The sequence below is a fragment of the Boleophthalmus pectinirostris genome, unplaced genomic scaffold (assembly GCF_026225935.1).
Source record: "Boleophthalmus pectinirostris isolate CB_2022bp ecotype Guang Dong unplaced genomic scaffold, ASM2622593v1 HiC_scaffold_8, whole genome shotgun sequence".
In the NCBI taxonomy this organism is placed as follows: domain Eukaryota; kingdom Metazoa; phylum Chordata; class Actinopteri; order Gobiiformes; family Gobiidae; genus Boleophthalmus; species Boleophthalmus pectinirostris.
In genome coordinates this window covers 29,829,807-29,848,056 of record NW_026571515.1, presented here as the reverse complement: position 1 = coordinate 29,848,056, position 18,250 = coordinate 29,829,807, and the positions used below count along the sequence as shown (strand labels likewise).

The 18,250-nt window shown below is 37.3% G+C and overlaps 3 protein-coding genes across 9 annotated transcripts in view; 2 read left to right on the top strand and 1 right to left on the bottom strand.

The window, feature by feature from the left end:
• The first annotated feature begins 5,781 nt into the window (after window positions 1–5,781).
• mtg2 (mitochondrial ribosome-associated GTPase 2) lies at window positions 5,782–12,886 on the top strand. Its single transcript, XM_055165519.1, has 7 exons — window positions 5,782–6,258; window positions 6,838–6,985; window positions 7,061–7,176; window positions 7,254–7,472; window positions 8,895–9,033; window positions 9,299–9,680; window positions 10,294–12,886. Coding segments are annotated over exons 1-7 (1,239 nt in total). The 5' UTR covers window positions 5,782–6,024; the 3' UTR covers window positions 10,295–12,886.
• The window catches only part of zmp:0000000926 (ataxin-1), a 59,941-nt gene continuing 51,382 nt past the window's right edge, over window positions 9,692–18,250 (top strand). For all 7 annotated transcript variants that reach the window (XM_055165517.1, XM_055165514.1, XM_055165508.1 and 4 more), the window contains exon 1: window positions 9,692–10,354. The gene's annotated coding sequence lies outside the window, so the exon portion shown is untranslated. The remainder of the gene's footprint in view (window positions 10,355–18,250) is intronic.
• Window positions 11,351–17,290, bottom strand: cdh26.1 (cadherin 26, tandem duplicate 1). The gene is made up of 19 exons (XM_020929968.2): window positions 17,144–17,290; window positions 16,773–16,826; window positions 16,590–16,685; window positions 15,884–16,042; window positions 15,660–15,807; window positions 15,422–15,591; window positions 15,217–15,345; window positions 14,958–15,143; window positions 14,005–14,267; window positions 13,790–13,932; window positions 13,286–13,513; window positions 13,000–13,218; window positions 12,792–12,910; window positions 12,642–12,716; window positions 12,049–12,102; window positions 11,917–11,982; window positions 11,776–11,808; window positions 11,638–11,703; window positions 11,351–11,563 (listed from the first exon to the last, which is right to left on the bottom strand). The coding sequence occupies exons 1-19, from the start codon at window positions 17,168–17,170 to the stop codon at window positions 11,351–11,353; spliced, it is 2,448 nt and encodes an 815-aa protein (XP_020785627.2). The 5' UTR covers window positions 17,171–17,290.

The following is an 18,250-nucleotide window of genomic DNA, read 5'->3' as shown; positions in this document are numbered from 1 at the left end:
TTGTTTTTTTTTTTATCGTTCTATTTAACATTAATTTAAAAGCCGTGTCTGATTTTCATTGGTTATTTTTCAGTATTTTTTAAATTATTATTATTGCTTTTCTCAGTTTCAAGTTATTTTCAGTGACCATTGTTGATTTTTCTTTCATTATCAGAGGGGTACCAGCAGTTTTATCCACAACTGTATGTTAAGCAACAACATGTGCATGTTAGACTTGAGGCAGAATACCTACGTTACATGATTGAATAGTTTGAATGTCCTCCTGGTTCAGTCCTGGTTTAGTCCTGGTTTAGTCCTCCTGGTTCAGTCCTGGTGTAGTCCTGGTTTAGTCCTGGTTTAATCCTCGTTCAGTCCTGGTTTAGTTCGTATGTGGTGCAAAAGTCCAGTATCTCGATTGATGTTTCTTCTGCTCAGTAAATAATGCCTGTGATGTGATGAAGTATTTTTGAGTTGTGCTTGTGAATTTGTATTCGTACTGAAGAAAATGTAGTCATACATTTTCATTTTGATTGTAATTCTTGATGTGGTAACTTTTCAATTTATATTCTGATGGATAAAATACACAGAATACATTTTATGTATGACTGGACTCATTCGAGCGTTTACGAATATTTATTTTATGCTAAATTACAGCCAAAAATGCATGGATTTCTATCCTATGCACACGAACATTTCTGAAAGTTTTCTTACTCCATAGTTTTACTTCTTTAACTTTGTTACATTAAAACCACTGCTCTGTACTTGCTTCAGCATGCCTGAGACACCCAGCACTCAAGAGAACAGCTTTATTATGGCTGGCGGAGGAGGAAATCAGTATCCTGATTCAATTCAATGCAAAAACAACTAGGCTGTGCATATAAACATATTTATTATCTTCAACTAGAATTAAAATGAAATATCAGCAGCAACAACAACAACAACAACAATAATAATAATAATAATGATAATAATAATAATAATAATAATAACACAAGTGGAATAATTGAAGTCAAGTTAAATAATGTTCTTAACAGCTTGTTGAGGTCAGGTTTAGGTTGTGGGGGTTGACCCATGTCTTAATATCAGACAGAAACTCTTCAGCCACACAGGAGCATTTCACTAGCAAGGTCCACACCACAACAATGGAATATGATAAAGATATGTATTGACTATGGCTAGATGTGATGGCTGGGAGGAGATTCTGGATGGGAGCTCTGTCTCAGGTGGTCAGCCGAGCCTATACAGGACCCCCTCTCCTCCTTTGTAGACGATGAGGTCTTCAGGCTGAAGGATGAACAAGAAACATGTGGTGGGAGGGAGAGGGTTGAGAGAGCGGAGACGATGGAGTTGGTATTGTTGGGATAGGCCTGTATAAATAGGGCATATGGGTAAGGTTGAGCTGAGCTGTGGTCGCTGGAGAGGAGCAGGGGGAGGTTGAGGCATGGTTCTGCTCCTGAAGACAACAGAAAAGAAGACAGTTAAAGCAAAACATTTTGTTGTCCACCATGAATGCGCTTAAAAATGAGTTGTGTGTAGGCAGTGATGTGATTGGCCAAGGACAAAAATGCAGGAAAATATATAGACCCATAGTCTGGCACGACAGCAACAGTGCAGCCATTACACACAATGATCTTATTTTGACACTTTTAATAAAGTGACACTTTTAATAAAGTGTCAAAAATGCAAACATTTAGTGGCAACTCAGAAATTTCATCATTGCAAAACAATTAATATGAGGGGAAAAAACTCAAATACATGCCAAACAATAGGTGCTGACATTTAATCCTCACGCTCTCCTCGGGGTCACATTGACCCGAAGAAAAATATTTTTCCTTCCCGCTCTCTTGGGGCGGGTCAATCAGACCCACAAATTTATTTTCAAATAAATTCTCGCCAGGTGAGAAAATACATTTTTGGGTCTGACTGACCCGCCCCAATAGAGCGGGAAGGGAAAAAAATGTCTTCGGGTCAATGTGATCCCGAGGAGAGCGTGAGGGTTTAAGGAAAAAAAAATCAAACAACCAAAGAACAGTGTGCAAAGAACATAGCAAGAGAAACAAAATTGTCTGAGCCGGTTTAAGACATAATAAAGAAAATTATAATTCAATTCTGAAAATCCTTACAGTTTTTAATCACTATACACAAACTGCAGTACACATGGACTTGGTTTTCCACCAGTATACTGACAGTGTTATTATGCAGCATGTATGGTAATGTGCTATATAACCTTGAACTATTATTATTATAGTCATCATAGACGTTGCTGTTGTTATTGTGTAGTTATTATGTACAGTATTATGTTTTTATGGTGCCTACACAACATTCTGTAATAAGCAATATAACAAGAGCGGGAGTTTGGCTGTTCGTGGATATCCTCACAGGTGTGGTTTGGCTAATCATCTCTACCAACTCACCAACTTAACTACTGAAACAACCTGCAACCACCACAACTGAACTTATTATGATTGTGTGCACTTAATATTCTGCGATACCAGCTCTTCTACAAACACTCCGACCACTGTCAAGCAAAGCGCACCAGATTATAAGGCGCTGTATCATCGAGTCTATTTTCATACTTAAGGCGCACCGCATTATAAGGCGCATTACGCAGAAGTGCGCGTCCCAAAAGAAACAGCGATCGAAATGCCGGACTTTTGCGCCGCATACGGACTGAACCAGGTCTAAACCAGGAATGAACCAGGACTAAACCAAGACTAAACCAGGACTGAACTAAAACTATGCAACCGCCTCTCGTGTCATTACAGCGCGCAGAGCTTTACGCACATAAGGGACACACGCATGTTTGGGTCCCTGTGTAAGCCATGTTCTCCATGACCAGGTAAAATTTCAATCCTTTAGCCCTTATCCATAAAAATATCCAAATTCCTAACTCATTACTGATACTTCCAGTGCCGCTGTCTGACTGCGAGCCCGCCAAAGCTTCACTCTCGCAACACGCTGAGCTTCACAGCGCATTCTCCTTTTTGGCGACAGGTAGTAATGAATGCCTACTGCTCCTGTCCATTCATAAAAATGTCCAAATTGTCACACAGATTAGTTTTTCGTTGTTTTATTGCTTGGCCGTATCTTTGCGCTTTGAGCCAAGTGCGCGTAGCCGCGTGTCTCCTGACCAGTCCTCCTGTCAAACTGCACTCAGATCTTTTACTGAGACCCTCAAAGAGCACTGAGAAGCACAGTGAAAATGTACAACAGTTTGCTGCAGCAACTTGAATTTCCCTCAGATCAATAAAGTCTCTCTCTCTCTATCTCTTTCTCTCTCTCTTTCTCTTTTCTCTCTCTCTCTAGTCATGACTGATAAGCTTTGTATTTTAATACAAATTCTGCCTTGAGCTGAGCTTTTAGACAAATTGTATTTGAGATATGTCAAAGTGCAGTGTTCCTTGTACTGCAGGTCCTTGAGACATTACCTGCTTCTGACTATGCCCCAAGCCCTAACCTCACCCCTCTTGTCCCACAGGTGGAAGTGGAGCCTGCGCCAATGTTCCCTCGACCTACGCCGGACTGGGTGGTACAGATGGAGGCTGACTTGCAAGAGGAGGAGCTGAGCTGGAAGAACTGGGAAAGGTATAGCACAGAGGCCAATTCCATCTGGAAACCCAAGTACTCCTTTTGTTAACAACCAATTCTTTCTGTCTCTTTGTTTCTTTGAAGGAACAGGAGTGGAGCTGGGAGACCACATTCCAGTAGTTTGACATATCCCTTGTATAGTAGCATGTAAATAGTGTTGTAACCTAAAAAAAAAAAAAAAAAAAAAAAAAGTTAGATAAATTTAGTATGACGTTATTATGTAAATAATGTGTAATTGTGTGTTAGAGTGAAACAAGAACAAAACAAACTCAAAAAAGCCAAAAGTATACCAAAAAACTTTAAACTAAAAATACCCCCAAAACCTGGACTAACCCAGAATTGAACCAGGACTAAATCTGGATTAAACCAGGACTAACCCAGGACTTAACCAGGACTAAACCCAGATTAAACCGTGACTAAACCAGGACTAAACTTGGACTAACGTCGGATTAAACCAGGACTAAACACACGTATGACTAAGACCGACCCATGAGTTGGGTTGCACCACTGACCCATAGGTTCAAAGCTCTGTTTCTTGTAAACGCATGAAAGATGAAATAAAAGAATAGCCCATAAGGTCTACACCAAAATACCTTATAGTCAAGGACAACATGCAAAATGTTTAGCTGGTGTGTTAGTGTGTGTGGGGTAGGGGTATCCAAAAAATAAATGTTTAGTTTGGTGTTATTATTATTGTGTTGTGCATAGTTTGTGTGAGTGTGTAACAAAAACACAAAAGGAAACATTAGATAAGTTTAGTCTGGTGTTGTTGTTGTTGTTATTATTGTGTGTAAGTTTGTAGAAAAAACAAACAAAAATACAATAAAAAGTTAGATAAGGTATGATATTATGTTGTTATTGTTACATTGTAAAGATAGAGGCCCATAGCTAGCATTACATATAAAAAGTTTGATCAAACTGCTAACCTCTGTGAAAAACCCTAGCTGCATTTTACAGGATGTGTCTACTGAGGTGAGACTGTCAAACCAACAGAGGCCCTTTCCACCAACCTGAAAGAAATGTTCCCTAATGTCTCCCATATCTCCGAGCAACAGTCACCAGTGAAAATTTAAAAAAAGGCGGTTATTAGCAGCATTCAGTGTCAGTGTTTGACTAAGCTGTATCATTGATTTGTAGATGGTTTTATCACACATTAATAAACCTCATTTTTGATTTCACGACAACAGCAGTTTGTCCTTAGTAAAAGCTATGTCCAAGTTTGCACACATACCATAGATACCGTATAGTGCTCTAAGATATTTTCATTCAAACTACCTGATCAATCCTAGTATCTTCTCAAGCCCTTAAGCCCATTATATGTCTACAAACCAGAGCAGGTATTGGTCCAAGAGAATAGAGACAAATTCATGACCTTTGATGCCACAGAGGTCACAGTTAGGTGCAGAATGAACTTTAGATGTGGGAGGAGCTGAAGCACATCTTTACGCCCAGATATTTACAAAACAGAGATAGGTAAGTGGAATAGCACACTAGTCTCACAGCAAGAAGGACCTGAAGCCTTTAGACCAACCCCATGACAGCATGGTGGTTTGAAGAAGAATGCACAGAACTAAAACAAAACAATACATGATGGTACAGGCGGGAGCTGTCTCAGGCTGATCTAGAAATCAAGAGTGCAATGTATCAGTTTGGCTTCTGCAGGTTTCCAGTCAGATTATCTCAATTAATTAAAGACATTTAAACATCTGCAAAGTGAATCTTAAATTGTTCATTTTACTGTTACATTCTTTACACAATATACAGGCTACAAAAAAAAACAAAAAAAAAAAAAAAAAAAAAACATTTGATACCGTGAATTAAACCAATGCATCATTTAATCTAATCAATACTGAAAGTCTTTTGTGTTTTAATTATGACTTGGTTTGTTGAGATGGAACCTGTGGTAAATATTTAACATAGCCTAGGTTTACATCAGTTCAGTGGCAGTTTGTGGGAATAGAACAGTACAGTAAAGTACAAACATACAAGATCAAAGATGAGGGTCCCTGGCTCATCTATGTGTGTTTAGCCCAAAGCATCACATCGTTCTGTATAAATCTACACAAATCAAAGAATGCTAAATCTCACCCGATTTACACATACGAAAATTCCCATTGACAGAGCTAAACCATTAGCCTGACTGATCTGAACACAAGGTGGCAGTATAACGCAAAACAAATGCCAAATGTCCCTCTTAGTATCCGTAGGCGCAAGCATGGTGGCGAACAGTAGGCAGTAGTTTGTTAACACCGTGAGGATAAAACCAAGACCGGTCTTATTGTACTTCTATGACAAAACACACTGTCTTTTGAGATTACTCTTATAAGATTTTTTAAATAATAATTTTCAAAGTTGAGAGCTGTACCTTCAAAATACATATTGTAAAGACGTTTGACTTTAAGCAAGCTAACTGCTAACTACTGAACCACTAAGTTAGCTAATGACAAATCCGCTCCGATGTTTGGAAAGGTGAGATGTCGTTGGTGGTTGTCGATTTTTGACAACCTAAATCCTAACCTTTTATCTGTGAGAGGAAAACATCTAACGTGTTTTACGGACGGTAGAAGTAGATTTTTAGCGGTATGCAGGCTCGGGTTGTCCAGAGCAGTCAGGGAATTCAGCACGAACCGCATCCTGTGTGCCAAACCTCGGAAAGACCCAAAAAAACAACAGCTGTCTGAGAAGAAACTGGTGAGTTTTCAGTCTTGTCCACGATTAACAGCCTAATTTGGCATAACATGAGTTAATGTTCACCAGCTTCCCAATGATTCCCAACCTGACTGAATGAAAGGCATTTTAATTGCAATAGTTTATCTAAAATGATTACTGCTGTATAATATCTTTATCAACCATAAAACAATAAGGTTATATTTTCCTTGACTGCAGTTTGTCATGTTGGAGAAGGATGATGGGGCCACCAAGTATCTATTGCAAGCATACATACAAAATTCTAGAAAGGTTGAATTTTATGTTTATAAATGCATTAGTATTACTATATTTACTTCATAGTTTAGTAATCCTCAATTTCGCAAATATATCTTTTACCTTCAAAATCATGAGAAATGTAGTTAAGCCCTGCCTATTTGTACTACTACTACTACTACTATTAATATTATTATGGGACACTTATTTCTCAAACCATATTGTAAAGTCTCATTAAGAGAATTGGTTGTTGCATTATCTTCATGTTCAAATCCATAATTAATATGAACTTCAACATTTTTACATAATATTTTTCACACTTTAATGTATTTCTTCATGTTCCCTCAGACTCGATACTTTGTGGACTATCGTAACGTGAGACTGGTTGCCGGTGCAGGTGGTAAAGGTGCATGTAGCTTCCACAGTGAACCGCGCAAGGAATGGGGTGGCCCTGATGGAGGAAACGGAGGAGATGGAGGCAGTATCATCATTAGAGGTAACAAAATGCCAACTTAGTATTATTATAATTTTATGCAAGGCCCTGAAATCCAATCATTTGGTATACCTCCAGCTGACCGAGTTGTCAAATCACTTGCTCAAGTTGATCCAGTTTACAAAGGACAGGATGGTCAGTCAGGATCCAGCAAGAATTGTTATGGGCGCAATGGCAGTCCAACCTATATTAAAGTAAGTACATGATAGAAGCTGTAAACTACTACTACAACTATTGTTTTGTGTTTGTTGAATTGTTGCTGCTCTTATAGGTACCTCTCGGCACCATAGTTAAAGAACATAGTAAAACAATAGTAGACCTCTCTGATCACGGCCAGGAGTATGTGGCTGTTTTTGGAGGGGCTGGGGGAAAGGGTAATCGATTTTTCCTGTCCAATGAGAACCGTGCTCCACTGACTGCCACTTCTGGAGAGACTGGTGAGGAGAGGGTCCTACAGCTGGAGTTACGCACCATGGCACATGCTGGATTGGTGAGTAAGATGGTAAAATTTACAATACATGCAATTTCACGTTTTCATGTGAAGCACATTGGGCTGCTTAAATCTTTTTAAAGTGCACATTTCACCTCTATCTATAACTTTGTTTGGTATCTTTGGTTAATACTGTGGTGGCAGTTTGTGGAAAAAAGTTGAGATACATACAGGAAGGAATAAATACAGGAAGTATTGCTGAATTTTGGGTTAGGGTTAGGGTTGAAAGAGAATACCACCACCAAGTTAACACTAAAAATTCCATCCTAAATGCAGGGATAATTAGTGCACAAGGAATGAAATTTTCTTTTAAACCTTTTTTTCAGCAAAGTAAAGCTGTTGTCATGTCGGATTGTCAGTCTTCGCCCTTGTTTGTTGGTTGTTGGGTAACAATTATGGAATTGTCTCTACATCTGTCATTTCTGCTCCCCCTCTTCAACCAGGAAATAAAATTATAAATAGGGCTGGGCAAAAATAAAAAAATTTAATCGCGATTAATCGCATGAGTTTGAGTGATTAATCACGATTAATCGCGATTAATCACATGTTATACGCAAAATCAATTAATGAATTAAAAAGTAGAGTATAGCGCTCTTTTATTGGAAATGTAAATGAAAGAGCCATACATTTGTTGTGCAAACAGCATTTCTTTCACAGGGGAACCCTCAGAGCCTTCAAGGTATTCAGGGAAGGCTCAAGAAAAAATATTGAATGGACGTTTGTACTACTAATATATTTATTTAATATTTTTTATGCTGTGACTAATGAACACTACACTAGTAATAATTTCTAGATCAGTGTTACAAACTTGGACTGATATTTCTTAGGAAACAAAGGGTTAATATAATGGAATGGAAATGGACCAATCACATTTTTTCTTCCAATGGTATCTGGGTAAATCAGTTACTCCAGCACTGAACTAAAGAAATAAGCTCAGCTCAGAGCGCACGGTTGGTCTGGCCAGAGCCGGTGCCCGCGGCTGAACCCGCAGCTGAGTCCGCGGCTCGCAGAGGCTCGGGCACGTTGCATCTCACGTGGTCAGAAAAAAGTGAAAAAAGTGTAAAGAAAAGACGTCAAACTTAAAGAAACGCTCGCGGTGGACTTTTTCAAAATAAACGCCGGTGAGAAACAGACGTTTACAAGAAAAATAAATAAATAAATAATAAAAACTGCGTTAACGGCGTTAAAATAATTGTAGGCGTTAATGACTTAATTAGTTAACGCAAAGTTAACACGTTAACGTGCCCGGCCCTAATTATAAACATGATCAAAATTTTTTAAAGTAGGAAAAAGACATAGATTTTTAGTAAAATTTTATATATAATATTCTTAACTATGTTTTCGGGAAATTTGTAGTCTATGTAGTGCAAGTAGACATATGCAATTTATCTGATTTGTTTCATTGTTATTATTTATATGCAGGTTGGTTTTCCTAATGCTGGTAAATCTTCTCTACTACGAGCCATCTCCAATGCAAAGCCAGCTGTAGCTGCATACCCATTCACCACTCTCCATCCACATGTAGGAATTGTCAGCTACAGGGATCATGAACAGGTTGCAGGTATTTACTGTTTAAAATGATTTATTTAATGTTTATCTATTTTGAACATGCATGAAACAGTATCAAAACAAAACTATGAAGACAATAACATTCTGATGCAGATTATCTTTTTACTTAAAGAAAACTCACCAATAATTAATAATTCTCATTATTTTTTGTCAACACTTTTAGAAAATGTAAAATGATACAACATATTTGATACAATTGGTTTGTCTTTTTAATGTGAATATATGCAACTTTTCTCTGCTCTCCCACACTATAATAGTTGCAGACATTCCTGGTATCATCCGTGGAGCACACTTGAATCGAGGCTTAGGTCTGTCTTTTCTTCGACACATTGAACGCTGCCGATTTCTCCTCTTTGTCCTGGACATCTCTTCTCCAGAGCCATGGACAGAACTTGAACATCTGCGTTATGAACTAAACCAGTATGAACCAGATTTGTCACATCGGCCTCATGCTATTATAGCCAACAAGATGGACCTTCCTGATTCCAAAGAGAAACTTAAGACTTTGAGAGGCCTTGTTAATCAAAGGGTTATTCCTGTATCTGCTCTCACTGGACAGAACACTGAAGAACTGATCCTACACCTCAGGGAGCTTTATGATGGACATCTTGATGGAGAAGATGAAAAAGTTAAAAGATGGTAAAATTAGTTGTAGCTATTTATTGAGAAATGTTTTAAAAAAATCTTTAAATAAATGTCATCGTAATATACCAAAATCTCTGCTCTTTTGAATTAACTGCGCACAAGATATTCAGCAGACTAGATATGCACTGCCTCAACAAAGATATCTTGTAAATTCCTGGTAGGTATAGAGATGGGCCATTGTAGACTGCGATAATTAAATTCAAAAGCGTAACTTTTGCTGGCCTTAATCTACCCATTCTTTTGTTTTGTCTCTGAGATTTGTCCAACATTTAAGATGTTTTGCAATGTTGTATTGATTGTGCAATTTTCCCACAAATATTTTACATAGTAGTATTGTTATTTCCGATGGCTGAAGCCAGCAGGGGGCACACCTTTCACATTTTCATAAGTCCAAACCAAGTGTAGTTAATTTTACTTTATTAATAAATGATTAGGAGAAAGAAATACTACATTTTATTGTAAATACTGCATTTTATTAAAAAATGTATAAACAGAATGATGAACAAGTTTTGACGACTGTGTAGTCATGATCATCATAGTGAAAATATTAATCAAATACATTGATGATTGTGATAGTAATGTTTAACATGCTTTTTCCTCTTATCAGAATTGCACCATCCAGAAGCTACGCATGTTGAGGGAGTTACGACTATGCATGGACTTACCAGGTACTTCAGTTTGAACAATGACAAGTTTTTTAAGTTCAGGTTTAGTATTTTGAGCTCCAGCCAACCGTATCTTGCCGCTTCGGCAAACAAAACCGGTTTGACAATTCCAGTTCGTGAGAATAACCACAGCAAAATGTCCACTAATCAAGCTTTATGCTACCATAAATGCTCAATGATTTAAAAACGTTTTTATGTTCACTTAAAGCGACACCTAGTCACACCTTCATAACCATTTTGCTAAAAGAAAAAACACATGCCATTTCAAAGTTGTTGCTTTTAGTTTCTAACTGTAATTTTGTATAGTTGAATATAGCCTTGTTTCTTACTGAGCACTGAAATAGTTCAGTAAAGATTCATTGGAAGGCAATTAAACACATTTTTTAATTAATATTCAAATAAAAATGACCTGTGTCAGCATAGTCAGTATAATCTGTAGGAAACACTGTTCCTTAAACTCCAGTCAATATTTTCGTCCCATAGGCAAAAAAGCCAAAAATAAATAATTATTGCCAAGGCATTTTCTGTGTAGCAATCTATCTAAAATATATTTATACATTGTTAATTTACATCACCACCATTTTTTTTCCTCTTCTGTTCTGTTTTCTAAAAAGCTTTTTATTTCCCCATTGTAAAAAAATATGGACTCAGACATCAGTTATCAAAACAAAATAAACAAAATACCCCTGTTTCTGCCTGCCCAGTAGTAAAGCTTCAGCGAAACATAATACTGTCCATAATGTTAAATCCATAGTTGACTCCAAAGCTGCAGTCCAGTTAAGAATTGCATACCCTCCCATTTTTAACAATTCCCCAGCAGTTCAACCAGTGCATAAGGTCCATCTTCATGCAGCAAACAAGCACACGACATAAGGTCCCATTTGATGGGTTAGTGCATCTATATTATTTCCACTCAATGTTGAGTTCATCTTGTAGGAGATCCAAGCATTGTCAAACAATATATCTCCTTGTTTCTGGCATTCTAAAGACTGCAGGTTATCAGAAATGTATATTCTGCTCAGTGGCCTGTTGACAGATTCCCCCCAGGGTCTTGAACTTTGGCCCCAAATCATTCAGAAACTGCAGGTCATCCAAGTTGCCCAAAGAAAGTTGGTCTAGTGATTGGCTCCGGCTGCCTTGTCCCTCATAGGCGTACTCATGAGGCTGGTACTCTACATCTTCTCCTTGGCCACTGGACAGCATTTGCAGTTTCTAGCAAAAGAAATTAACCTATTAAGATACTTTCATATATCAAAACTTAGTTTAACATGTCAGTGCTGTCTTACCCTTTGAAGGTGCTCTGAAATGTGCTGGTTGACCTGAAGATTGTAGCGGCTATGCCGGTATGTGCCCTGTTCACAAGCAGTAAATTCATTATATCTGTCTCATTTTGTCCCGAGGCTTCATAATATAAATGTACTTACAATGTACATGCCCATCTTATTGGTCCACGTGTCCTGAAAATATAAATAGACAGTGCTTTGATTCTCAATATATCAATAGTACGGTAGTAAAATGTCACACCCTTATTCTGTAAAGGATTCATTTTCATGTTTTCTACTCACATAGTCGTACATGCCATTGCCATTTATTCGTCCCTGGTTTATGCCAATTTCGTCTTCGTAATTGTGCTGAGTAAACACAAAAGTTATTTAAAATCTGTAAAAACATTGAGGATGTTGCTATCAGTCACTTACTTGGTAAGTGTTGTACAGGTTAATTTCTTCAGTTGTATAAGCTGGCATCCCAGGCTGGGCATACAATGAAAAAACATGTAGTTATATATATATATTTCAGATCTTATAAAAGCTTTTTTTTAGAACTTATGTTGAAGATGTAATTTGTTGTAATGACAAAAGATGCTTGAATGCGATGTAGCTCATTGGCACATATGCTGCTGAGCGCGATTCAAGTTTGGACAGATGTTTTATCTCTGTGTCCAATTCCAATATTATGCAAAGGTGAAATGAAATAATGAGCCTGAAGTATGAAAATGCCATCTTGTTTGAGGGAAAGAAAAGTTGCATTTCATCTTTTCGTTATTGTCATATGAAATTGTCTATTATCAATCCTTGATTAAACATAGCCTGTTCTGTCAACAAATTCCAATCATTTGACTCACATTATATAACAACAAAAAGTTATTTATGGCCCAAGTTGAATGCAGTTTCCATTAAACTTTGCCTGCACATTCTCACGACACCTCTGACTGTCAAGATCTTACATCAGGGTTTGTAATAAATACTGAGACATACATTGCACACTGGACTGTGTTGGGGGGTGTAGATACCTGAAGTGTGTCTTGCCCATCTGTGACAGCAATATTATTTGTTGTAGTTGTCGTCAGAAACATCGAGGGTTCAGCCTGAGACAGAGCAGGAAGTCATCTATCCAGTTTTGTGATTAGTTTGAGTTTTGTTTGCAGATCTCATTAACTCACCTTGCATTCTGAGCTGCCTCCTTCTTCATTGTACTTAATGAGACTCTGGTTTCCCCCATCAACTATAGGAATGGGATCGAATTGTTTTCCACAGATGCACACAAATACCAATAGCAGTACTGCAAACAGTTCATAGAGGGAATTGTTATTGAAGTGATAATATTGTGTTTTAGTATAATTTTTAAATCTGGATGTTCTGATGACTTACACAAAAACAGTAGAAGTGACCCTATGATCAGTCCAATGGCTGCTCCCCCGACATTCAGTGACGATGATTGTTTGAGGCAGTTGTTCATTGCTCCACATTCGCACACCACTACTGAGAGAGTCTGTCTGTTCTTCATGTTTTGTTGATCCTCAATAACCAGTGGTATTGAGTAATTACCAAGTGCAAGGGACTTTTTCATAGAGAGTGCACTTTCTTCACCTAAATAAAAAGAAATGGTAAGTTTTTTCTACATTTACATTACAAGTTCAGAAAAGTCACTACATACCAAAGTTTGGATCTAGTTGCCAGTATTCTTTCTGTTTGTTATCACTGTCATCAAATGCAAAGGAAAATGGCCCACTGAATGGGTTGTCATCCAAATCTTGGACCCTCACTGGGATTGAGTCCATGTTTGTGCAGTATGTCATTGAACCGTTGAGCAGGGTAGGCTTGTTGTCGTTGATGTCTTTAAGGTGAATATAGACTGTGCCGGTACCTGTGGCTGGAGGCTTGCCTACATAAACAAAGATGATGACAGGTTTGTTTCTACAACAAATAGCTATTACTGCAGTTAGGGCTCTATAATGTGACAAAAAATACTTATAATGACTTTCAGTATTAACTTCCTGAACATAATCAATATACTTATAATCACTGCCATTTAACACAGACATTTGTCCCAAACCAACATGCTTTTACTGAAGGATTGACTGTAGACTTCTGGATTGAAACTACCCAGGTATACCATTGATGACTGGGAATGACTAAATGCTGATAATGTCACACTTACCATCATCTATAGCACCAACGAGGATTGTATACACATTGTCAACAACAAGGGGCGATTCTCTGTCCATCTTCTGTTTGGTTGTTACTATTCCTGTTTTTGGATCTATTTTCATCCAACCGGCAGGATCATCCAGGAGCTGAAACCTAATCACAACATTTTGAATAAATTTTATTATTTATTTTGTGGGCAAAATTCTATTCTTCAACCAAACTGACCTGATGTTGGCAATATCCGAGTCCACGTCTGTGACTTTTGAGACGAACACCGTTTTACCTGGTGGATCCTCTTCCTTTTGGTGTACATTAGTTTTGTCTTTGTCAAAAGTAGGTGGATCATTCACATCAATTACTGTGATAGTGATATTGGCTGTGTTAGGTTTGGGAGCGGGGCCAGGATTTTTTTTACAATAAAACAAGGGCTCCACATTTTCCACTTGTATCTGTATCTTGTGTTCTGTCGTCCGTTCGAAGTCTCTACCCTGAAAGAAAAAGCAGTCTCTTATAAGATTACACTAAAGCATTTTCCAGTTGGTCTCCCAAGCCTATATATGAGAAAAAAATAATGAGTACTCAGAAAATATACACTAAGTTTAAAATCCTACACAAGAAGTCAGGGGTTGAGGTGAAATAGTCCAAGACAGGAACAATGGAAAATTGTCTGTATTAATTGACTTAATACATTAATCATGTGGATTACTGTACGAACTCAGATCTTGACATTTTACAGTTTTTGTACAGTCTCTCTTCATTATGGTCTTTTCTTTTCACCTCAGGCTTATGTCTTATGATGCACATGCAGATAATTTATTATAGTTGCTTTTGTAACCTTACTTGGAATATGAAAGTTTTTCTTGCTCAAAGTCTACGAAAAATATATATTTAACAATTTGAATGTAAGAAAACTGAGCAAGGTGCAGTAAAGCCTGATTTCAGATGTAAAATGCCTTACTTGGAGGATCACAGTTAAAAAATACTTGATTACACTCTTTTTAAGAATAAACCGAGCCCTACTTGTGGCTAGAGCGGGCAGAACACATTATAAACCCATTTAGAAGAGTTAAAGGGATCAGACTAGGTGCCATTTCGGGAAATTGCTGCCCCTTATGGCTAAGCTAAGAAGCATTTCTGGGAGAACTGTAAATAGTTTATGCTACAGGAAGATGTATTACCTTTACAATTGAGAAAATGCCTTCATTTGTTTTGGGGTCTGTCTCAATTTTGTAGTTTCCGTCTTCATTTCCACTGATGAAAGAATATTTGGCCTGCCATCCAGGAGTCCTTGGTGTATCCTTATCTTCCACTTTCACCCTCAAAATCCCCTCTTTGACTTCCATTTCATTGACTTCAGCAAAATACTGAAAAAATAAAAAAATTTGAGATTTCTTGTAATTGTAATTACACCTTGCATTTTCATTTTTGAAACCATACTTGAGTTTCCTTAAAAGTTGGTAGATGAGTGTTTGTATCCAGCACATTGAGAGTGATCGATGCCGTGGAAGAAAGAGGTGGCTTTCCCTTATCTTGTACTTGTGCAATAATAATATACTTTTTTGCTTTCTGAAAAATACAGGTTTAAGTCACTTAGAATCTTTCAGTGATTTATCAAATTTTGCAGTGAACCATAGTGTCTTACATCATAGTCAAAACATCCACTGTATTTAAGTTGGGCTGTTCTATTGTCAATCAGCTCTAACTCAATTTTTGGATCGAGAGGGGTTTGTGAAAGTAGACTGAATTCCATTGTTGAATTTGGGGAATTTGGTTGGTCAGGATCCATTGCTTGTAGCCGCACTGGCAATAAACCTAAAATATGAAGAAATTTATTAGAGAACTGGTGCACTCTAGCCTTGTAGGCTAAAGCAAATATTTACCTTCTTCCACACTTTCTTTGATTTTCTCATTTATCCTTGAGTTTAAAAATTTCGGGGGATTGTCGTTTATGTCTTTGATTTCCACATCAAAAGACAGCTCTTTGTCCAGTTTTTCCCCAGTATTCTTGTCCAAAATGTCGAACTTAATCTGAAAAAGGTCCACTAATTGTAATTATATCTGCAAAAATATGTTCTGAAATGGTTTACTATGCAGTTTAGCTTACATGGAAGCAGCTTTTCTGTTCTCGGTCTACGGGTTTGTGAGCATAGACCGTTCCATTGTTCTCATTAATAGAAAACACCCCCAGTGGCTCCTCTGTTACTCCTGAACCACTGATCTTAAAGAGGTGGCTAGCGACTTTACCAAGCTGGTCATTGTACATCTGGTAGAGACAAAAATAATTAGCATTTGCAGGTCAAAATGATGGATTTTAAAATTAGGGTTTTATGTGTAGCAAAATATATTGTATTCTGCTGCAAAATTAGCAACTTCTGGATGCATCTAACTGTTTATAAATCTTACAAGTTAAGTTTGATTACGAATTTATAAAATGTAATATTTCAGCACTTCCTTATAGTACCAAAAAAGGTAAAAAATTGTATCTTGGATGTTACAGGCCAATTTAAAAAAAATGTAATTGATAAAAAAAAAAAATGGTCCCAACCAAGTTTAATCCTTATTCTTTTTTAAATACTATTCAATACTAGTCTTTTTTATCACTATTAGTGGTGGGTGATACAGACACAAATGGATGATGTCTGTAATTAGTACATTTTTGGAAGTACTTGATAATAATAATCAGGCAATATTTTTGTTTTCCAACAAAAATGTGCAAAAAGTTGTCTTTAAATATAGAGGTGTACGTATCAGACATATGTGAAAAGACTACTGTAAACTTGACCCCTAAGCATGCAGAAATATGACAGTACCTGGGATATTTCTTTTGGGAATGGCCCCTTGTCCTCTTCTGTTAGTTCGATTGTAGACAAAACCCATCGTCTTTTGCTTCGTGAAAGAAGGACCTCCTGTTTACATAGAAAAGTTTTGATTTCATAACCTTGTCTTTTTTTTTTTTTTTTTTAAACGTTGCATTATGTGACATTTCAAGTTACCCTTTTGCTGCGTCTATATGCTGGGTCGACACATGCCAGTGCAGTCGTTGCAACCTGGGCATAATGAAACCAGACTTGTAATACAAATTCTCTGCCAAATCTATAACTACATGTTGATTGCATAAGTTAAGGTGAAACATCCATTCCAAAATGTTTATGCATACATTTATTTTGTAAATCAGTACAGAAAATATTTTTTGGTGTAATTCTTCCTATTATACCATTCATATAAACCTTTATAATGGCAACCTGCAGCCGTTTTACTGTACTGTACATGTGCATTACCCCTGTTGTCACATGCTTAACATAATTATTAACAACTACAATATTAGAAGTTTTAAAAGTACAAGTGTAATTGCTTGGGACCCTACCATCAGAAGCAGTAAAGCCGTCCTCATGTTGTCGGAGTCCTGTGTAGAAGTGCTCTATAGGACGTTAGTTTGAGCTGCAAAGACTGCATGGAGACAGCCCACAATGCCTGCAGGTCGCTGGTTGGCTACGACAAAGAACTGTTTGTTCCACTGTTCGTATAGGTGCGTGTGATCCGATACCTTAAATCTGAATAGGTTCAAATGGAGACAGAACGTATGGGAAAGCACTTATATATGATGTTTGTAGAAGAGAGATTTAATAAGGGTTGTTTTCTTTCCCTGTATCTGTCTGTCTCTATGTTCACGGAAGCATGGTTGGACTCAGGTAAACAGCCCTGCAGCGCTGTGGCTCAGGTTACCATGTCTTATTTATCACTGGCCTACATACACTGCTGAACATGTACAGAGCATGTCCAAAAAATGAAACCATTAAGAAAATGAATGTACATGTACTCATTTTAACAGTTGTGAGTACCTCTGTATCACTATTCCACCTGGGGAGGTTACTTACAAGTTATCAGAATACCTACTACTTTATGGAGCTTCTGTTGACACAAACTGGTAAATCCTTTTCTACTGATTCTGTAAAAGGTTGAGAGTATATTGCATAATTAAACAAAGTAGTTCCTGAGTATCTCCAATGATTTATAGAAGTTTTTTTTAGTAAACTCTACTGTTCAAATGTGTCGTAATACAAAATACAGCTAAAAGTTTTGTAGATTTGACAATCTGATTAAAAAGCTTTTCTTTTATATCACTTTAGATCATATCTAAGGTTCCTTGATGAAAGAGATTATAAAGTCATTCTATTCTGTTCTCAAGAAATACACAGTAGCACGTTATGTCTTAAGTCTACTTTTCTTTTGTTTTTGCTATAAGGGAGTTACCTGTAATTAGAAATGTTTGCTAACAGATAAGCATGCAGAGTATGTTGTGTGCTTACGAGGATACAAGGAGTGTCACGTGAGCTTATTACTACTAGGAATGCTTCTTTGAGTTCAGTTCATCATATACAAGCAAATCAGTATACATTTTTCCAGACCGAATGAATTAATTGGGAAATGTGATGATGAGTGACACACTGTTGGAGTTCTCACAGTGTGGGAA